This window comes from Natator depressus, chromosome 21 (genome assembly GCF_965152275.1).
Source record: "Natator depressus isolate rNatDep1 chromosome 21, rNatDep2.hap1, whole genome shotgun sequence".
Taxonomy (NCBI): Eukaryota; Metazoa; Chordata; order Testudines; family Cheloniidae; genus Natator; species Natator depressus.
This window is the reverse complement of record NC_134254.1, coordinates 9,852,073-9,874,897: the sequence shown is the minus strand read 5'-3', so window position 1 is coordinate 9,874,897 and position 22,825 is coordinate 9,852,073. Positions and strand designations below refer to the sequence as shown.

The following is a 22,825-nucleotide window of genomic DNA, read 5'->3' as shown; positions in this document are numbered from 1 at the left end:
CCCCGATGACACCTCAAGCACATCTTCTTGCTGTATTGAAAGGTGGCATAAACCAGCAACCTGCTCAGCAATGGCATAGGGTGCAAAGAGGCTGTTGCCAAGGCACCCGGCAGTGTCCGCCTGTCACCCTGCAGCAAAGGCCACCATCATGTCAGGCTGCAGCCTGGCACCAAAGCCCCCCCTCCCGCCATGACGCCACTGCCACCAAAGCATCGCCCCACGGCAATGCAACCTCTCATCGGCCACCCTCGGCAATGCCACGTGGCGTCCACGTGTCGCCCCCCCGGCAATGCCACGTGCCACCGATGGGTCATCTGGAAGCCGTGACATGAGGGCATTTCGCTGGCTCAGTCACAAATAAAAGGCTGAGCTAGCCACCTCCGCCTCCCTCCCTTCCTCCTGTGTGTAACTTGTTTGCTGTGAAGGGCACAAAACAGCCTTCCCGCCCAGCCCCTGCATGATAAGGGCTGAAGAGAGAGCCCTTGGGACCAGAGCTCTGACCTCCCCAAGATGGCGTCCCTGGGAGGTGTCTGGGAATGGTTGACCTTCCCAAGATGGCGGACGCACCGGCCCGGCTAGGCGTCACAAAGCGCTTACATTGACCTTCCCAAGATGGAGACGAGAGGCCGCCTTTCCGCCTCTCCCAAGATGGCGGCCCTTGCGTCCCCTCCCGCCGGGCGCTTCCGGCCTAGGCCCCGCTTGGGCGGCAGTTCCGGGCATGGCCGGCCTGTCCGACGCCGAGCTCGGCCGGGAGCTGCGGGCCTTGGGCTTCCAGCCGGGGCCCATCACCGACTCCACCCGCGAGCTCTACGCCAAGAAGCTGAGCCGCCTGCGGGCGGAGGCGGCAGCGGCCCCCAGCATGGCCGGCCTGTCCGACGCCGAGCTCGGCCGCGAGCTGCGAGCCCGGGGCTTCCAGCCGGGGCCCATCACCGACTCCACCCGCGAGCTCTACGCCAAGAAGCTGAGCCGCCTGCGGGCGGAGGCGGCGGCGGCCGGCCGGAGGAGCCAGAGCACAGGCGCTGCCCCCAGGCCTGAGCCGGCCTCGGCCTCCGGCCCTCGCCGCCAGCCCAGCCCCCTGGCCCACCGGGCCCACAGCCAGGGCCGTAGGGAGAGTGAGGAGGAGGAGGGCTCGGAGGAGGAGGAGGAGGAGGAGGAGGAGGATGGGTACCAGCCCCCTCACACGGATGTAACAGGGGGGCTAAACCCTTGGGCCCTTCTGGGGAAGACAGCAGCCCCTGGGGGGCTTGCCCCCAGCCCCCAGTGGGGGGCAGAAAGGGGGTTCAACCCCAGCTCCCAGTGCGGGACAAGAGATGTCAGGTTAGCCCCCAGGCCCCAGTGGGAGACAGAAAGAGAGTTAACCCCCAGCACCCAGCGGGGGATGAGGGATGTGGGGTTAGCTCCCAGCACCCAGCGAGGTGTAGAAAGGGGTTTAACCCCCAGCACCCAGTGGAAGACAAGAGATGTTGGTTTAACCCCCAGCACTCAATGGGAGACGGAAAGGAAGCTAACCCCCAGCACCCAGTGGCGGACAAGAGACGGGGGGTTAACCCCCAGCACCCAGTGGCGGACAAGAGACGGGGGGTTAACCCCCAGCACCCAGTGGCGGACAAGAGACGGGGGGTTAACCCCCAGCACCCAGGGAGGGACAGCAACAGTAGTAGGGGGATTAATCCGCAGGATCCCATGGAGGACAGGGGGAGAAGGGTTAACCTCCACAAGTCAGTTGACAGCCCCCAAGCAGGGTGCAGTAGGAAAGGGTAGGGGTCTGGAGTTCTACCTTTCCTGGTTCCTGTACCTGGCCACCCTGGTGCTGTTGGTGATTTTCCTAGGCATCCTCTGGGTGAAGATGATCGGGCCAGGCTGGCTTCTGGGGGCAGAGGAGAACCGTACGTGGGGGATTAAACTCATTTTTAAATCGCCTTTCCCCTTTTCCTCTCCTTCTTTCTCTTCAGTCCCCTCTTGTTTCCATCCCCCCTATTGTCCATCTTCACTGCATTTATTTTTCTTCTCCCTCTCCTCATGTGTTGTCTTTGCCTCTTGTCTCCCCAGTCCCTTTTCCTGGGGCACCTTGTTAGTCATGGAAAAGTGTCTTGTGGTTGTGTTGTTTTTTTTTCCTCAAGTGAACTTGGCTTGAGATTCTTCAAAACCATAGATTTTATGGGGAGTTAAATTTTCATCTAGCAATGAGGACATATTTTATGATCCATCATAATGATGTACTGCCCGTATAATTGCCCATCATCTGTTTTAATGTCATTTTATACAAAGCACAGTCATCCAGTGTCCTTGATCTTGACCACTTCAACGGTAGAAGACTTGAAATTGCCTTCTGCTGCTTACCTCCAAGAACATTGGATTTTAAATATGCAAAAAAAGTGACATCCTAGGTCCCTACTGTAGCAGATTAAGTCTCCTGCTAGATTAAATTCACAGAAATCTTCTGTTGGTCTGGTTCCAAAATGAAGGAAAAGGGTTTGTGGAAGGAGGTTGCGCAGTGAGGTTGCCAAAACGCAACACTGGTGTAGGTGTTTTGTGCATAGACTAGGTGAGCAGGCGGCCCTGTTTTCTCAAAGTCAGTGAATACTGCAAGAGCATAAAATATCTCTTCTCTCTAGAATTATTTGCAAAATGGTTTGGAAACTCCAAACTATTTGCTTACTGAACAAAATTCCCTGTTTCTGCCCTGATATGTGTGTGTCACTAATTTAGGTTTCGATATGGCCTACCTTAGTTGTTTCAATAGCACTGTTTGATTAGTACGGTAATACTCAATGGGATGAACGGGAGAAGAATCAGATGCTTTAAAAGTAGCTATTTTTAATCACTGCTTTAACCACTAGTTATTTTCTCTGTCAAAGTTTTTATTTTCCGGCTGACTAACCCTTATTTTCTTCTCTGTCTCAGTTAAACTGTTAACTGTGGATTGTGAGACAAGGTCAGATGATGTAAGTGTAAATTTAAAGTTCGTTTTAAAAAAATCCTTACTGTAGCGGCAGGCATCTCAAAGACCGTTAACTATTCTAGCAAATTTCACAAATCAGTTACTGTCAATATCACTGCCAAATAGCCTGTATCATTTTACAGGAGGAATTTAGTGGTTAGGTTTAATAGGCTTTTTTTTTTTTGCAGGCCAGACTAGATTTTGACTGTATAGAAGAATCTGAAAGTTATAGATTTAAGCTACTGAAGATCTGAATCACTTGGTGTTATTTTCTTTTGTTAATTGTAACAGAAGTGACTTTGATTTGTGACACAGATTTTGCCTATATAGTCATCTTTTCTAATAGAAGCTTTAATAAAGCTAAATCCCTAATCTCTGTTGAGATGTGTTTATGCAGCCCTGATTTATTCCACAGTGTGCTATTGAGAGAGACAGAATTCTGAATCAAATTCAGAGTGGTGATATATGCTGGTAAATTGATAGTTGGTCTCTTGTGATGTTCTGGGGAAGTATATCATAAATCTATTTACTGTACCTGAGTTTGAAGGAACCGCTCCCTCAGCTGCTGTTGGAGTAGAAGGCTATGATGATTGGGAATTGGAGGCATTTGCATTTCACAGGAGGTGCTCAGCAATGTACAGGATTAGGCCCTGAGACTTTTTGCCTCAGTAATCCTGTGTTTTAATTTTACCAAGATGAAGTAGAGCGCAACTGAACATACACTTCTGTTAGTATTTTATTTTTGTATTTTGGCTGATCTAATTGCTGTCTTGTTGCTATTGATGTTTATTATCTATTTTTGACTTTCAGTTCTGTCAAGCTAAACAGAAGGACATTTTAATGGCCATGCTGTATGAATTATATAACTACCTGGCAAAACAAGCTGGTGAGTTCTGATTATCATTATAAAGCACTTAGGAGGGTTGAGCAAACTGCATCTCCCAGCTGGCTGGACATTTTCCTTGTGCAAATGACTTGAGGGGCACTGAGAAAGCAGGCAAAAGGTGAAGGAAATGTTCTTTAAATGTGAATTGTGCTTTACTGATGCACTTATGTCTCTGCAAAGGTACCTGTGTTTGTATGGTGGCGGCCTTATTTGCGGATCATATATTGGGAATTTGAGATGCAAATACTCAACTTTATAACTTTTTTTTTTACCCCAGTGCCTCAAATGCTTGCAAGACACCTGAGTCTAACAGCAGAACGTTTCTATATGTTTATATAGAACACTGGCTTAGAGCACTGGCCAAAACAGTCCAACCAGACATTAGAATACAAGCGGCTGCCCAGGTCAATGACTAATGGTTTCATGTTGGAGAAGGAAATGCAGTCAGAAGTTTCTTATATTTTCTCATTATTCAGTCAAGCAAATATTATTAATATTGTGCTAATGGACAGAATTGTCAAAAGTGCTTGAGTTCCATTTTGAAAAGTGACTTAAGAGCCCAACTCCTGTACATGTTCAGTGAGTCTTATGCTCTTAAGTGCCTAAATCACTTTTGAAAATTTGTACTCAAAAGCATAGTAGCCATTATTTAATACGTCTGTTCTGACTTCTTTTCAAGTCAGGGTTTCATGGTCTGGGTTTGTTAAGTTTAAGTTCAGTTAAGTTGAACATCCGCCATACCTGATGGAAAGTGTCCCTAATGCATTTGGCCAAATGTGCAGTTTTGTAGAGTGAGATGGCCGTATTCTTCTTGGCTACTGTGGTGGGTAGCGTATACCTTGAAGCAATACATTTGATTGCCCTTATCTTAACCCAGTGGTTCTCAAACTTTTGTACTGGTGACTCCTTTCACGTAGCTAGCCTCTGAGTGTGACCCCTCCTTATAAATTAAAAACACTTTTTATATATTTAACACCATTATAAATGCTGGCGGCAAAGCGGGGTTTGGGGTGGAGGCTGTCAGTTCACGACCCCCCATGTAAGAACCCTGTGACCCCCTGAGGTGTCCCGACCCCCAGTTTGAGAACCCTTGTCTTAGCCTATATACAGTAGCTACAAATTTGATTAAAGGTCATAAAATTATCTGGCTAGAATATTTAACTCCAGTCTTCTGTGTAAACATTTTGGCTACAGCTAAAAGTGATTTAAAAGAATAACACTTCCAGATGGTTCAGGGCACTTCCTGATTGTCTAAGAGTTGTTTTTTTTCAGGGTTGTTTCCATCTATTCGACTTGTTTTCTAGGTAGTTTTGAGTGTGGAAACCCTGAGAAGCTAAAAAGTAAATGCATTCTGGTTAGTGAAGCAAAGGATTATGTGGCGGTAAGTAGAATTGGAATGAGTGTTAATTGTTGTGTATTGCAGTTAATTTCTTTCTGTCTGTTATTTATTGCTTTATAAAACAATGTACCATCTGGTTCATTTCTTCATCCAGTTCTGAATCTTTCCAATCTTTCCAGCTGTTCCTTTGGCCAGTCCTGTTCTCCGCATTTCTTTCAGAAAACAATCTTCTACTCCATCTCTCTGTCAACACTAATTTAGCTGTTATAAATCTAACTAATGATTGGTTTCAGAGTAGCAGCCGTGTTAGTCTGTATTCGCAAAAAGAAAAGGAGGACTTGTGGCACCTTAGAGACTAACAAATTTATTTGAGCATAAACTTCCGTGAGCTACAGCTCACTTCATCGGATTTTTAACTAATGATTTTTTTAACTAATTTTTAACTAATGATTGTTGCTCCACCTTAGTTGTCAGTCTTTTGATGCCAAAAACGTCCCTGTATTGGGGAATGGAAGCAGTAAGGTTTTCCCCAACTCACCCCCAAGTGATAGGAGGCAGGCTGTTTTGATCTAACGTTCCACTTCTTCAAAGAAGATTGTCAGCAAGATTATGTTGTGTTTAGCAGTTAGTCTCAGAAACGTAAGGAGAATATTGTTTTACGGTGTGCTTCATGTATGATGTACCAAGTTATAAATTCTAGTCAAGATTCCAGGCCAGTCTGTAGATTTGGTTTGCCTCTCTGCCAGTTTGCCGAGTTAGTTAAATTGATAAGAGGTAATCTAGCAAAAAAATGCAGGTAGAGCAATTTTTCCCATTACAGCAAAGCAATAATGTTGTTCCACCTTCACAAATGAATGCAGAACTAATCTTCTTATGGATTCTTTCATGTAGAATGTAACCAGCAGTTCCCCAGAGAAGTTTGAAGATGCCCTGCAATGGATACTGAACAGTAACAGTGATTTAGGGATATGGTGAGTGAGTGGCTGCACAAGCTGTTCAAGTTATAATTCACAGCACGGGCTGATCTTATGTAATTTGATATTTAGTGTATATTGGCTTGTTGGCATGTCGCCTATCCTGTTAGATCTCGTAAAATAAGCCAGGATTGGGGTGGTCAGTACTTGAATGGGAGAACCTCCAAATTACAAGTAGCTTGCTGCAGTAACTGTTGGTGATTCGGTAGGCGATGTTCTTTCCTGAGTCAGTGTCCCGGCGTTGTGCTCGTGGAGCTGCTGTCTTTCAGATGACTGGTAAATCTGAGGTCCTGAATTCTTGTGGTTATTAAAGATCCCCTGGCACTTACTGCAAGATTTAGGAGTGAGGTAATACCTTTTATTAGACTAACTTCTGTTGGTGAAAGAGAGAAGCTTTCAAGTGGCACAGAGCTCTACTTCAGGTCTGTGTAGCTCGGAAGCTTGTCTCTTTCACCAACATAGTTGGTCCAGCAAAATATATTCCCTCACCCGCTGTGTGCCTCTAATATCCGGGGATCAACACTGCTACAACAGCGCTGCAAAAAAATTTGAAGTGTTAGTCCACATGTCCTGCCCATGTTCCAAATCTGTGTGATTATAATCTGCCTTTTAAAATTCTCCCCTGCGCTTTCCACTGGATACCGCTCTCTCCAGTGTTTCTGCTGCAAATGCTGCTTTGGTGTTCTAATGTGCAGCTGCATTCCACCACTGAGGTGACTGAATTTCAGTAGTGACTGAAGCAATCCTGGTAGTTAGTGAGTAAAATGCTGGGGGATCTGAGGATGAAGGTTGCTATTTTAAAAAGAAAATTCTGAATGGCATCTTCAGAGTGTGTCAGCATTAGTATGTATTCCTAGCAGAATACCTGATCAATGGAAAGGCTCCCATTACCTTCACCGGGTGCTGGATCTGTGTGAGATAGGGTAGTTCCTCTTCTGCTTCATGGACAGCCATGAGTTTAACACTTGAGAGGGGAGGGAGGAATATTTGTGTTTGACAATCTTGAATTTTGTCTAGTTAGAAGTCATCATCCTGTGAAAATCAGCTTAAGGTTTTGTTCAGCCCTTTGAAAAATATAAAATGCTATATAAGTGCTTTCTGTATATTTATAAAGGCTCCTCTGCCTGTCTCATTCGGATGTCCTCATGCACTGTGTGGGAGATATTAAGAACCACTAACTGTAGGCAGGGACCCACTATAAACGTAGTTTAAAGCACCAAAACGCAGATACATTATTTGAAAGCAAACTTATTTTGGAGAACTGTCAAGGAAGGAAAATATTAGCAATCTGAAGTTGCCCCCTTTGCAGTTATCAGAGATTAGATTGAACTAGCATGTATTGTTGTGCCATACCAGCACATCTCCTGATTCTATGAGTTTCTGAAGGATTTAATGATGCAGAGAAACAAAATATTAAGCCTTATAGTTGAATATAACATTCAGAATGTTAACCCAATGCAGTATTGTCTTCCTGAGTCAGTGGACATACTAACATAACTCACAAAGATGTGACCTGTCTCCATTCAGTATTAACTCTGGGGTCTAGTAATGATCATTGAAATGTCAATATAGTTAGCTCTTTCACTGCTATTTAACTCATTTCAGGAGAAACACTGGAGTTGTGGGCATAGCTTGCGTAGAATTCCATTTTTTTTCCTCCCAACCTGCCCCCTACAGCTACTGCTGTAATCTAATGTTCCAGGTGTTGTCTATTTCTTTAAAAAAAAAAAAAAGAAAGAAAAAAAGACGACGACGACAACAACAACAATGAGGAGTCCGGTGGCACCTTAAAGACTAACAGATTTATTTGGGCATAAGCTTTTGTGGGTAAAAAACCCCACTTCTTCAGGTGCATTCTTAACAACTTAATCAACAGCTCACCAAATTGATCCAGTGTTTGGCAGCTCATTGTGAAACTCAGTAAGAATGTAGAGTGTGCTAAAAACCTGCTGTTGGCTTTTTCACAGACATTATGTGAAGTTATTTTGACACTGCACTGGTAAAAGCAGAACAAAATAAGATCGCTGTGCTTGGTAATTCATTTAAGATTTGGACTAGAAATCAGACAAAGTGGCTGTGAAACAGTTGGGTGTCTCCAATTACAGCAAGGCTCAGTTAAAAAACTATAACCTGCCAGTGGCTTGTTATTTGTATGCTGCTGGACTAAGGGTTCAAGTAATTTGCACTACCTGTCTACAGTGGGCTATTCATTACATCTCTAGAGTGAATTGGTAGCTTTTAAAAAAAAAAAAATCGTAATCCATCTCTTACAAATTGGAGCACTTTCAGTTGGATTTACCTAATGCCTACTGATTTAATAGATCCAAGAAGGAAGCAAACATAGATGTAGATTGATCTGTCTATCTGTGCTCTAAGTGCAAAGGGTATCTGATTGCATAGTGGATGTGCGAATGAATTTGGGAATGTGTTATGAACTGTGCCATAAATGCTTTCCAAGGTTGTGTCTGGTTTACGTTAGCCATATTTGATTTGGTGTCACTTTTCCAGCTAAACTGTTTATGCTCATCTGTAGCAAGGAAAACAGTGCTGGCTCCACAGACATTCACACGCTCCCAGCTGCTCTCTGCACAACTGCTGATGGGTGACTCAGTAAACATTTCCATTTCTCTATGCTAGGAGATGGGAATCCAATTTTAAAGTTTAATCTTCTGCACCCTGAGAAGTGCTGTCAAAGCGTCTGCAGAGGGAGACTTCAGTTTACCAGTGGGAGTTCTGATCCTGCTGCCTTTTCTAAAGCCATATTCCTCCCGTGCTAAGCAGCCAGTGCTGAAATGTTCTGGAAAGACCAGTAGTGAGAATGCTTTAGTGTTTTCTACACGGTGTGCTGAAAGAGTTACAGCTGCTGCAATTTGTTTGCTTACCTTGTCCTGATTAAAGTCTGTTGCTGGAGTCTCTGCACTCTTCAGAGGTGGTTTTCTGCCTTTTCCCATCAGGTTAAAAGGGGAAGACCCATCAGAACCGGTTACCAGTGTAGACCAGGTGGTATGCCTCGAATCCACCCGTCCTCGGATGGGGTTAGGCTGTCGTTTCCGCCGGGCAATATGCACCGCCATTATGAACCTTTTCATCTTCTTCTGGAGTAAGCCTTTAGCCTTAATAGCTGAGCTTTCCCCGTCCGTATACCCACTCCCACAACCACATTAAACTAGTGATGAATGTTAAAGGAATTCTCTTGGTGAGTTAATTTCTATCTAATTAACCTGTGATCTAGCAATAGAAGGAGACCTGTAGAGACCCATTGTCCTGCAGTAAGTGCTTTTCCTTTATTTCAAACCACCAAGTACATCAGCTGTCTGTCTCATTTAAGTGTTTCTCAAGCATTCGTTGTGATGGCCTGCAAAATTAGTCTATTAACGACCTGCCCAAAGATTCAGTTCTCATCCCTTCCTTGTACAACACTGTTCAGTCTTCTGGCATCACTGTTAATGAGTTGGAGTATTTCTTTGTTTTTTGTCAATTTTTTGAATTGTGGTAGTGCCCAGATGCTTCAGTTGAGATCAGGGCCCAACTGCTAGGTGCTGTACAGACACATGGTGAGTTCCTGCCATGCTGTGAAGAGCCTATAATCTAAATAGACAAAAGACAGACAAAGGAAGTCTCATTATTCCCATTTTACAGATGGGTAACTGAGGCACAGAGAGACTGAGTGACCTGTTCATGGTCATAAAGGAGATTGGTGGCAAAGTCACGACTTAAATCTACATCTCATGAGTCCCAGTCTGGTGCCTTAACCACAAGGCCTTCCTTCCTCTCCTTTCTGACCCCTTATTTCGAGAGCAGTGAAGCACGACTGTTCTTCTGGATTATTGTGGGGTGGGCTCTGTCAAAGTGAGGGGTCTTGAATTTTAATGCCATAGAGACCAGTAGTCATCCTGATTTTTCTGGCGGAAGGGAACACTACAGGTGAGGTCTGCCAAGAAATCCCTCCCCTTGGGAGTTTGACTCCAGGCACTGTCCGTTTCAGAATTCCCATGCGTTGTGGTTGCCACAGTAAACAACATGAATAACACCGATATAGTTCCAGGCGGGCCCTGGATAGCAGAGAACAAAACCAGTCTCTGATAAGAGTAGGAAATAGAGCAGCTCACATCCACTGAACACATGTACATGAGTGCACATGCTTCCATTTGTGTTCTTCCACTCATAGGTCTAATTGCCCTCTGGGGGATCCTGTTACTCCTGAAGTATCACTGGCGGAAGATGGAAGAAGAGGAGCAGGCCATGTATGAAATGGTGAAGAAAATCATAGGTAGAGGCCAACTGCTCTTTGGCGATCTAATTTAAAATGGTCTCTTCGTTTCAGACAATTTCACTCCCCATTTGCCCCATTCGGTTTCCTCTTACAGCTGCTGTCCAGGATCACTACAAAGAGTGGGAACAGAGGTTGGAGCGATACCCATATGTAGGCATCCTTCACGTTCGCGACACCCTCATCCCACCCCAAAGCAGGTGAGCAAATCCTTTCCCTTTAGGAAGGGGGCCTTCAGCTCAGGTCATAGTATACTTCGTGGGTAACCAACTGGAAGCAGACTTGTTGGGGAGTGGAGTGTGAGGAGTTTTAGAGGAATGAGTCTGGCCTTTGGGATTGTAACGGATTCTGACATAACCCAGACTGTTATCACCCACTCGGGATAAGTGGGACCGGCCCAGTGCTATGCAGTGTAGTTGTAGCCATGTCAGTCCTAGGATATTGGAGAGAGAGAAGGTGGGTGAGGCAAAATTTTATTGGACTAATGTCTGTTGACAAGAGAGACAAGTTTTCAAGCCACGCAGAGCTCTTCTCCTAGTGCTGACGTTTTGAACACTCACACAGGTGTGCTGTCATGGTCATGTCAAGCAGAAATTGGCTTTTGTTTGCTTTTCCTGGCTGTTGGGTGTTCTGTTTGTGTTCCCTCATCTAAACTTGAATCAGATGTTATCCTGAGCGTCTCCACCGCTCTGTCCTATCATCTGGCCAGGAGGACTGCAGTGCTGTGCCTTTCAGAATTGAGGCATCCAGTATGTAGCCAGAGCATCAGAGTAGCTCTTTCCTGAATGGCTCTGTGCACTGCCTGCCATGGGAGTGAGACTAAGCTCACTAATCAAATTTGGGTTTCCCGCCGGCCAGAGCAAAGCAATTGCCAGTTAGGCAGATGTAATTGGGAGATACTATCCAGTTACAGGTAGGTTACTGGGTTTGTTGCTCTTCAGGGAGGCAGTGTGGTCAAGTAGCTGGATCACAGGATGGGGAGTTAGTAGACAGGGGTCCTGTTTTTTCTTTGCTGCAGTATGCCATTTGCCTCATCTCTAAAGTTCAGTTTCCTCTTCAGTAAAATGGAGATCGTCCCTGCTTTATAGAGTACTTTGAGATCCATGCTGTTATTAAGTACAAATCCTTAACCATTCTCATCCTTAATCAGTTACTGTACTGATGTGGTTTGATCTGATCAAAAAGGTTTGAGCTTATTTGCCTGCATGGGGTCCTGAACTGAAAGTTGGGAGCACAACTAAACACGGATCCAGAACTGGGGCAAGCTCCACTGTGTGTTCTAAAATCGAAGGGAGCTCTGCAAACATTATTGCAGGTGTCCTTGGGGAAAATTACTAATTGGGGTCTCTTTGCACCACAATTCAAGTTTGGAATTCTGTGCAATCCATAAGCCTCCTTGTACTGCCTGGAGGGCTCATCTTCCACAGTATTAGAACCATGTATAAAGAGTTGGCGCCTTGACGCACTGTCTCAGAATTAGCTCTGAATGTTCGCTTTGATCTCCTTTACTGTCTATTGGAAGGCAACGGGAGGAGGTTAAGAGTCACTTTGTAGGCAGTGACAAGTGCGCTAAGCAAGCAAATGTAAGGCAGAAATCACTATTCCGTTTTGCTGCTACTTCCAGGAAAAAAATGAAGCGGGTCTGGAACAGAGCTGTGGACTTCCTGGCTTCCAACGAATCACGGATTCAGACGGAGTCACACAGAATAGCAGGAGAGGATATGCTGGTGTGGAGATGGACACAGCCCTCTTACGTCTCCGATTCAGAGCACTAACCCGGAGCAAAGGAGGAGCCGTTGGTTCAGTCTGTGCAAATGGACAATTCCCTCTCTGGATGTGGGAAGGGATGGACAGGAGTTCTAACTTTCTCAGTTTAGAATCATCCCGACCCCCTTACCCTCTATTTCTGAGAGACACTTAACAGATTATTTTTAGGGCAATAATCTTGGCTTGTAAGAAGATGGACTTGAGCTAGAGAAGGAGCCAGAAGCACACCAAAGCTAGCTGTCCAGTGAGTGTTTGAGCTCCATGAGTAAACAAACATATAATCGCCCTTTAATAGCTAATAGAAAGGGGCAAGGGATCTCTTTGCCCAAAGGGTAGGAGGTTTAAAGGTGATCTTTACTGTGGGAAGACCAAGTGGTTTTACCCATCAGCAAATGTTTTTTAAAAGAATTAATATTTCCCATGGAAACATCAGGAATGGGAGTTAGGATCCATTAGTTTAAAAAATGCTTTTATCTCACTAGCACACCAGGAATCAAGCATTTAACTGACACTTAACAGAGAAGGGCTCTGTATTTGTTTTGCCTTTACTAAGGGTGGGTGGGATTGAGTGACGGCAGTGTCATGTGCCTTGAGAGATTTGGGGGGCTGGAGGAGAGGTGATGATCTCCTGTGCTTTGTGTGTCAGCTTTCGTTGTGCTTTGTCTTGTACCAGGAACGGGGGAACAGGTGGCAAATGACAGAACACAGGTGTACATAAGGAGCATGCTCTTATGGCTGCAGCCAAAAACTATCACTCCATATGTACAAAAAACCCCCTTGGGAATGAACATCCAGGGTGAATGTACATGTCTATACTGGGCAGCTGCAATGTGTGTGTAGTCTTTTGGAGAGCAGATACACAATGCTTACAGTGTTGATGCAGGATTTGTTTGCAGAAGTTAATGTGGCAATGCCACAACACTTAATGAGCAGAGATCAATTCTTCATTAACACTGCAGGCATTGTAGTGTGTATATCCAGCTGTTTGGCTACATATGTTTGGTTTTATGTACAATTAGGAAGTGTTTGTTTTTGAGGAGAAAATAGCACCGGAGTGTAGTGGCCTAGGCAGGGCTGAGATACTGTTGTTCTCAGGGTTCCCAACATCATAAACTTGTTATCTAAATCTCCACTCAGACAGCCGGGACCAAATCCATTTCTGCCATAACTCCATTGGCTTCACCCCCTTATGCCTGCAGTGATTTGACCCCTTATAACCAGTGGATTTTATTTCCATTAGTGTCATAAATATAATACGCATGTGCCCATGTTCATGGAGAGCTGCTGCTTCAAGATTCAGGATCAGCAGGCAAGCTTGACAAGGCCATTGAATCCTGTCCATGGAATTGTGTTGAGAAGTAATTTTATAAAGTACCCAGGAAGGGTTGAACTGGTTCCTTAATGTCTGGAAGTGTGTTCTAACCATGAAGCTTGCACTTCTACTTCCCCTGCTGGCCACGCTGAAGATTGAAAGATTACTGGGGCTTTTTCACCTATGCATTCTGCTGGCTGCCTCAGATTCATTATATATCCTGCTGGCTTGTCAGAGAAACTCAGTACGGAAAAGCAATCTCCAGAAACAAAGCAACGGGAGGCCTTATTAGTTAAGTAGGAGAAATCCCATGCTGAGTTGAATTTTATCCCCGTATGTTCCCTTTTATGGCATAGGCAGGGTGTTTGAACAAAAGAGGAAACACAACAGCTGTGTCCAAGACATTAACCATCTTTCCCATGCCTTATTGATTAAAACAATTGATAAAACAAAGGCAGCCTTTATTCTTTTAATGTGCAAGGACAAGATCTTCATATCCATTACTGCTTGCGAAAACTCCCATTGTGCCTGCTGTCTTTTTAAAATGTATATGGTTTGTAATTTTTTTAAACCACCGGATCTAGAGCAAAAAAGGCCAACACTGCACTAATCATTTGTACTGTTGATGAAATTCTTTTTTTGTAGGATGAATCTCACTGAGTTGGTGCTATTTATTACACATTTAACTTGTGTCTATACATTTAATTTGCGGAATAAATTTGTTAATATTATATATTAATGTTTGTATTGCAGTAGTCAAGGACCAGGATCCAGGTGTGCTAGGTGCTGTACAAACACAGAACAAAAAGATGGTCCCTGCCCAAAAGAGCCTACAGTCTAAGTATAAGACAAGAGCCAACACGCAAGCACAAGAAACCAGTGAGACGCTACTGGTCAGCATGATAGTCAGTGGTCTTAGCACATCAGGAGCTTTTGTTAGTCTCTAAGGTGCCACAAGTCCTCCTGTTCTTTTTGCGGATACAGACTAACACGGCTGCTACTCTAAAACCTGATAGCTGTTGTCAGGTTCTTTTTTTATTTTTGAGGGTTTTTTTTTTCAGTTTCCAAATGGCATTTTATCAGCTTTTGTTTGAACATTGAATTTATCCTCATTTTGCAATCCAAAATATTACCTGAAGTTTACTTTATTGTTTTTAAACTCTTTGGCACAATTTAGTCGGTGTTCGGGCTGCTACAGTACAAGTCAGGAGAGATCTTGCCCTTTGCGTTCTCATTGCCTTCTGAGCACTTACATTTGTAGGCAGGTGAAACTGATTTCTGTTGGGAAATGATGATGATATTCCTGAAAGGTGTAGACTGAGAAGGATTAATCCTATGTGGACACTTGTGAAAAAGGGGATGACAGCTTTATGTGTAATGAAATATTACCAACATTAACTTCTAACAGCCGATTGACCAACACTTGGCCACAACATCAGTGGTTAAAGCTGCAGACGTGAGAGCAAGGAGATAGGTAATATGTTTAAAAGTGACTGTTGATTTTGGGCCCCATGCGTTCAAGGTGTCACGTACCCACGCTCTGAAAGCCAGATCCCTTTAAGGCAGCTCAGGTTGGGCATCCATAATCATTAGTCGCTTCTGAAAATTGTGGTCCTGGGTTCTGTTCCAGTCTGTCACTGACTCACGGTGATGCTTTGGACAAGTCACTTTACTTCTGTGTCTCAGTTAAGAGTAGGATGACACCTGCCTTTCCAAAGTGGCATAAGATCTTCAGATGAAAAGGGCTATACAAATGCCAAGGGCTATCGTAGGAAAACCTGGGAAGCAGGTGGATAGGGTACTGGACTGGGACTCAGGCGATCTGAATTCTGTTCCCACCACTGACCTGCTGGGAGACCGTGGGCAAGTCACTTCCCCTCTCTGCTCCTCTATTTCTCCATTTTACAGATGGGATAATGATACTGACCTCCTTTGTAAAGCAGTTTGAGACCTACTGTTGAAATGGCTGTATGAGTGGTCGGTAGTACTATTTCCTTTACCCTCGTGTGTCTGCTGTAGAAAACTCATGTCATGGTAGCACTTCTGCCAAGGATAGCAGGGAGAAAATAGCCATGACGGGGTGAAGGGAAAAGATCGGAAAGTCCAAGCCCACCTCTTAGATACCTGAGAGGCCATCCTTCAAATGAGCCTGCCAGGTAGAAATAGTTTCTAAACCTTGCAAGAACATGAGCAAGCCCCTATTCCTGCTAGTATCCATCCACCTAAGTATTTCTAATGCATCTCTGTTAGCTGAAGCCTGTGGGTCAGCATGACTCTGCATCACAAGCTGACAGTGGCTTTCACAAGCAGGCTCTTGAAACAAGCAGAGTTTGAATCATCAACACTTAACTTTTATGGCCACAGCTGACTCATAGGCTCTGGGTTGGTGAGATATGTTTGTTTATCTCATAATGTATGTCTTGGTGACAAAGAGGCAGCTCTTCAATGGCACAAAAGAGAATTAGCTGTCCATCTCCCACTGAAAGCTGACAGGAATTGGGTACCTAACTCCTTTTGCTGTCTTGGAAAATATTCTCTGAAGTGTCTCTCTTGTTGTTTCTAAGGTATCTGAACAGAAAAGGGTAGAAAGAGGAGTGGTGCTTAATGAAAGGTTAAACCTCCCTCCTCCAAGACCGCATTTCTGTTTAGATGCTAGTGCCCAGCATAGGTTGCTAAGTTACAGCTGGGATATATGCAGAGTTAGGAAATAGTCTGGGGGTTTGGTGTACCTACCTGTCTGCCTGCTTCAAACCAAACTGCCAAGAACTCCCCCGTAATGATCCCTGGGAAACTGGGCAGAGGGAAGCTTTGGGTAATAACTTTTTGAAAATGAAGAGGGCTTTAACCCTATATAACTAGTTTAAGGCTATCCTTACTGTCTGTCTCTATTAGGAACCCTAGTTCCTGCTTGCTCTGTAAAACTGTACTGACAGTTCCAAACACCTGTACAGCACTCTTTGTAGATCCCAAAGTGCTTATACAAAAGATGAAGAATTGTCCCCATTTTCCAAATGGTCATTCAGCCATTTGATCAGTGTCCCCTGTTCAGTGCTTTCCTTACCACTTGTACTGACTTTATCGTGTTTAAAGTCTCCCCCACTCTCTGTAAGCATTAGGACTATGTGAATAAATCCGCAAATGGGGGGCTGATAAAGCTCTCACATCCCCTTGTTGTCAAAAAAAAAAATACATATGTACCAGCAAAGCATCTAAAATAAAATTTGCCCTTTATCTTTTTATTTCCTTCTTCCGTTTAAAGGCTTTCATATTATTAAATGTTTTGTCTCCCACTGACATGACAGCTGATACTGTGCTTTATTTATGGGAGGCATAGTTAGGGAGCGGTGCCAGTTCTGCTGGAAAGAGCAACATGAACTAAAGAATAAAAAGAACATCCAGTGAAATCTGTCCAAAGGGACCCACCTCCAAAGGGCTGGCCCCTTGTCTCAAGCGATCCCTCCCAAGCAGCTCCGGGGTTTCCACTGCAACTTCGTTCAGCCTTTAGAGAATGACCCTTTGCACTTGTACAGTGCCTTCAGGACAAGCATCAGAAAAGCTCCAATGAATTAAGCCTCGTAACACCACGGTGAGACAGGTGCCACTGGTGACAGGTAGAAAAGGTGGAAAACAAGTTGCATAAGGCTACATAGAGCCAGGGATGGAAGCCAGATCCCTGGGCTTCCCATCCTGTGCTTTAACCACTGGCCCATGCTTCCTCACCGAAAAACAGCCTCTCTGGAGCAAATTATTTTTATGGCTGTCTTAAGGCAGACTGCTGCAGCTCGGACCATTCCTAGAGGGTTCAGATAGGGCCTGATCCAAAGCCCACTGATGCTAGCGGGAGTCTTTCCATGGATTTAGTGGTTTTGATCAGGCCTCTAGTGTTCATGTACCCTCCAGCTTGGTCTGTTAGCCCTCAACTGATGTTAAAAGATCTTCCCTCCTTTGCTTGTAGCTTGTCATACAAACCTGGCACTATTCATCTGGCAGGAGTGCTAGGCTGGGTAGATTTAACTCACAAATGGCTCGATGGCAGCATAAGACCTACCTGTTCATCCACCTCCTATAGCAAATGTTATTGACAGCACCTATCACAGCCTAAGAGCCCTGTGCCAAAAGCTGGAAGAGGGAGACTGTACCCTGCCCCTCTGGAGTTCTCAGCCCTCCCCAAAACATCACTTGGCAAAGTATTTTCAGCCTTTGCCTCACAGCTTATGGTTAACTATAGCATGTTTTGACAGCAACGAATTTTTCCTATGGGCTTGGATCCCTATTCTGCTACTGCAGTGAGAGTAGCTCCCCTGGAGATACTTCAATATCCTCTAGCAGCTTTGCTGGGAGTATAGGGAGTCTCTCAGTACCACCTTTCCTGGTGGGAGAAAGTGTCTTTGCCATTGAGTAACACTGAGCTCTTGGGAATCTCCTTTAAGGCCAGGCTTTAGTACTGTATGTAGCAGTAACTACTCCAGAAAAACAACTGGATTCTAGAACAAGAAAAATTTGAATGTCGGGAGAGGACATTTCATGGTACCAAAAAAGCGTTAATGGAGACATTAAAGGAGACAGGGAGTGGATGATAGGGGGCTGTGCAGTAAAGCAGCCCCAGGCTCAGAAGCAGTAAGGGTCGAGGGTGTGTCCTGCTGGAAGCCAGGCTGTGGTATAGTGATTGCTGGTTTGTTTACATATTTTTTTTCCCTAGCTATAAGGTTCTATACATGCAATTCCCTGGTTTAGTGACTGCATCAGAAGGACATAGTTGGTCAATCAGAGTATGGCTTTGGAGGCGAAGAGTCAAACCCTCCATTGATGTTAACCCACGCCACCCCACGACTGGCACCCGACAGCCCCACTGTTTCTGGGCTTGTTTCAACTGCTGCCTCTGTCCCTGGTAGTGGGTTAGGAATGCAGTGTCTCACCACTTGTGGGTGCTGGTTTGCTGTGTGCGTGACTTAAGACCAGCAAGCAGGCAGCTGTTGCTTTTGCACAACCTATCCCTGACTCTTGGGCGTTACTTCCTTTCAGTTTTCAGAGTAACAGCCGTGTTAGTCTGTATTCACAAAAAGAAAAGGAGTACTTGTGGCACCTTGGAGACTAACCAATTTATTTGAGCATAAGCTTTCATGAGCTACAGCTCACTTCATCGGATGCATACTGTGGAAACTGCAGAAGACATTATATACACAGAGACCATGAAACAATACCTCCTCCCACCCCACTCTCCTGCTGGTAATAGCTTATCTAAAGTGGTCACTCTCCTTACAATGTGTATGATAATCAAGCTGGGCCATTTCCAGCACAAATCCAGGTTTTCTCACCCTCCGCCCCGCCCCCCCCACACAAACTCACTCTCCTGCTGGTAATAGCCCTGGATTTGTGCTGGAAATGGCCCAACTTGATTATCATACACATTGTAAAGAGAGTGGTCACTTTGGATGGGCTATTACCAGCAGGAGAGTGAGTTTGCGGGGGGGGGGGGGGGGGCCGGAGGGTGAGAGAACCTGGATTTGTGCTGGAAATGGCCCAACTTGATTATCATACACATTGTAAGGAGAGTGACCACTTTAGATAAGCTATTACCAGCAGGAGAGTGGGGTGGGAGGAGGTATTGTTTCATGGTCTCTGTGTATATAATGTCTTCTGCAGTTTCCACAGTATGCATCCGATGAAGTGAGCTGTAGCTCACGAAAGCTTATGCTCAAATAAATTGGTTAGTCTCTAAGGTGCCACAAGTACTCCTTTTCTTTTTACTTCCTTTCAGTGTGATTTCCAGCTCCAGCTAGCGAGGTGCTGTCTCCATCTAGCCCAGCCCTGGCACTTTTTTTTCCCCAGCTGAGTCTGGATTTTTCCATCCACTCTTTCCCCCAGATGGCTGAGCCATGGATCATTCATATATTTTCAGCCCAGCTCTACGAGTGAGATAAAATTAGCCTTTTCATCTCAGGAGAAGTAGCCGCTGCAGTTCACACTGGGACAGGACACCAGCGTCAGCCGGTGTTTAGATAACCTAGAAAAGCAGGAGGGCATCCATTCCTCATCCCCTAGAAAAGCAGGAGGGCATCCATTCCTCATCCCCCTCCCTCCAGCCAAGTATCTTGCTTAGCGCTGTGCATCAGGCTTGCATTTTGTTAATAACTAAAGCAACCTAGAACTGCCCCCACATTAAGTAAAGGCTGGAAAATGAATTTCACTGTCACCCTGGGAGGGAATAAGATTTCGATTATGTTCTGGCACAGCATGGAGAGGCTTGTTCAGCTAGGCTGCTGGCAGGGCTGCAGCCTCACATTTAAAGGGACACGGGCGGGGCAGGGGGAGTAGAGTGTCCTTTTCTCTTGCCTGTCCGTTTGCAAGAGCAGTCTGTACAATTTGGGCTGTTTTCTTTTCTGAAACGGATTTATTTTAAACAAACACTGAAATACTTAAGCGGCAGCAGCTGTGTGCACATAATGACACCCCAAGAAGCAAGCAGAGTGCATGGTGCAGCACTATCAAGCCACCCTACCGTAACTAACCAGCGTGCAGACGCCACCACACAAAAGTAATCCTCTGAGAGTAAACCGGTATACACCATTCTCTTCCGTAGAACAACCCGACATTACTAGAGCAATGTCTACAGCCCGGCATTCATGAGCAACCCTACAATAACAAAAATGAAATGCCCAGAATCCTGCAACAAATCTGCCTGCCCTCTTCGCACAAGTGCACAAGCCCCTCTATGTTAATAAGCTAGTGTGTGGATTCCCATGTTAGCATACAACCCTCCAATAACAAACTAGCCTTGATGTGGAGGTGGAGGAATGCAAACAGTGGTAAGGAAGCAAGGGAGAGGGGTTCCAACAAAGGAAAGAGAGTTGAAAACCTCATTTTAAAGACTAAAAGAAATGCCTTAATCAAGCACGTTGTTCCTGAGACTGTGTTTCTGTGGAATACATCCAGTTAGCACGTACCAGACAAACGTTAAAGGAATAGTGTGTCCCAAGGATGCACAAAATACAATTCTAGGAACCTCCTACTTCAGCAACGCAAGGTGCCAAGAGAGAACCTCTGACCAATCTCGGCTGCAGCCTTGAGCCGGCCAAGGGTAATACGATCTTTGTGCCCACAATTAGTTCTTCTTAGCATAGTTTTAATATGAGAAGGGGCTAATGTCCCCTTAGAGCACTTGGCTTTTTAAGTACCTGAGTAATTGCCTCTGGTGCTTTGTGGCCCATTCAGCTAAGGTGATCAGCCCTGCTAGCAGTCCCAGAGACCTTGCAAAGGCTACAACCTCAGACTATTTCACGGGCTTCTGTCCAATCAACCTCAGAGTACTTGTCTTAATGGTACCAGAGCTGCAAAGGGACATCACCTGGCATGACAAAAATGAAGTCTCTTCAGTTAAAGCGTACATTATAAATACATATGATATCCAAGAAGAGTGGAGTTTATAGGTGAGGGGTGTGGGCAGGGGCTAGGGCTTGGAGGCCAGGTATCCCTGAGTTCTCAGCCTGGCTCTGTCACTGATACCCTCTGTGGCCTTGGACCGGTCACTTGCACTTCTCTGCCTGTTGTGTAAAATAGGCGCAAATGATACAGACTTCCTGGGGGGTGAGGCTTGGACTCGTGGTTAATATATTGGCTTAGGGTCAGTTCCCTGCTCTGCCCCAGACTTCCTGTGTGGCCTTGGGCATCTCACTCCACCTTCCTCTACATCAGTTCCCCATCTGTAAAGTGGGACTAGCTCATCTGGGGGGAGGGATAGCTCAGTGGTTTGAGCATTGGCCTGCTAAACCCAGGGTTGTGAGTTCAATCCTTGAGGGGGCCATTTAGGGATCTGGGGCAAAAATTGGGGATTGGTCCTGCTTTGAGCAGGGGGTTGGACTAGATGACCTCCTGAGGTCCCTACCAACTCTGATATTCTATGAATCTTCTATAATCTTCCTTTGTCTACATTGCAAGCTCCTAGGGACAGACTTGTCTCACATGAAAACAAAAAAATCTCACTTTTGTCATGAGTGTCTCCTCGATCTTTTGAGTTCTCTAAAGTTCCTAATCCCACAAAGATTCCTTACAGCTTTTCATGGCGGGGATCTGGTATGGGGGTTATTTGGGAGGTGTCTGAGTTTCGCTTTAACTATTTGTGGGTGATTTTCAGTTGTGTTTGAAGTGATTCAAGCCAATGGACATCCCATCATTTCCTCATCTCTGGGGGGACTGTTCCCACAGTCTCATCAAAGGAAGTTTTTCCTGATGTTCTCCTTTCACTTATTCATGCCTGTGATGTTCACTGATCACTCAGTGATTGCAAGAGCTCTTCTGTATTCTATGGCTGGTTCCAAGTTTAGCTGTGCATAACAAAAGCTTCAAAGCACCCCAGCCAGACTCTCTGCCTGGGCAGTTCAGCCCATAAAGACACATTCTCCATTCTCCATTAGTCCTCCCTTCCTCTCTGTCACACACCACCACCACCCTTCTCTCTACCCACAGTCCCTGGTGTAAATGTGTTCGGCCTTCATGTCTTGCTAGGTGGAAAATTCCTTGCAGCGCTGCCCAGCTAATCTCATTGCCTCTGCTTTGCCTGCTAAATTCGCTCCCTGGCCCCGGGATAGCTTAGCTAGCAGAGACCGGGGAGGAACCATAACTATCTTTCGCAACTCTCTCTCATGAATTAGTACCAAAAACGGGTATCTGAGGATGGCTACAACTGATTTCACCTCTCAGACGGATCTCTCCTTAGGTGAAACCTTTCAGTGCATTGTAAGGAGTGGATGCACCTGAGACCCTTTCCACTCTCCATCCTAAGGGTCAGGAAGAAATGCACTCCCTCTGGCCCCTTTCCAAAAGAACAGCTTCTAGGCTGTTACTAACTCTATCCCTTCTGACAGGTTTCAGAGTAACAGCCGTGTTAGTCTGTATTCGCAAAAAGAAAAGGAGTACTTGTGGCACCTTAGAGACTAACCAATTTATTTGAGCATGAGCTTTCGTGAGCTAGCTTATGCTCAAATAAATTGGTTAGTCTCTAAGGTGCCACAAGTACTCCTTTTCTTTTATCCCTTCTGAAAGGAACTTTTTTCTCAGCAGGCTTTTCTAGGGCTGGCCCTTTAAATGTGGCCCAGTCACACAGCTGCAGCCCTCAGGGGCCATTTTACAGAGGCTGCTGCTTGCTACTTTCCTGCTTTCTTAGTTGGTAAGTTTTATGTTTTTCCTCTTCTGGCTGCTGTTTCCTCCTCTTATCATGGGGTTTAGTACCTAGCACTGAGGCACTTGGCATTGGTAGTGGTCAAGCAAACGTTAGATGAACACCTAGTCTGCCCTGGTGTCCTGACGAGGCTGCAGTATTGCTAACCCCAAGTGTTCAAG

General features: G+C 45.2%; 2 protein-coding genes across 2 annotated transcripts in view; both read left to right on the top strand.

Annotated features, from left to right (window-relative positions):
• The first annotated feature begins 714 nt into the window (after positions 1-714).
• On the top strand, positions 715-15,574 carry LEMD2 (LEM domain nuclear envelope protein 2). The gene is made up of 9 exons (XM_074935871.1): positions 715-1,886; positions 2,905-2,945; positions 3,752-3,827; positions 5,132-5,208; positions 6,058-6,137; positions 9,095-9,240; positions 10,309-10,410; positions 10,508-10,610; positions 12,035-15,574. The coding sequence occupies exons 1-9, from the start codon at positions 719-721 to the stop codon at positions 12,183-12,185; spliced, it is 1,944 nt and encodes a 647-aa protein (XP_074791972.1). The 5' UTR covers positions 715-718; the 3' UTR covers positions 12,186-15,574.
• Positions 15,575-22,579: 7,005 nt separating this feature from the next.
• IP6K3 (inositol hexakisphosphate kinase 3) overlaps positions 22,580-22,825 on the top strand; it is a 41,465-nt gene continuing 41,219 nt past the window's right edge. Inside the window, exon 1 of the mRNA XM_074936005.1 lies at positions 22,580-22,652. The gene's annotated coding sequence lies outside the window, so the exon portion shown is untranslated. The remainder of the gene's footprint in view (positions 22,653-22,825) is intronic.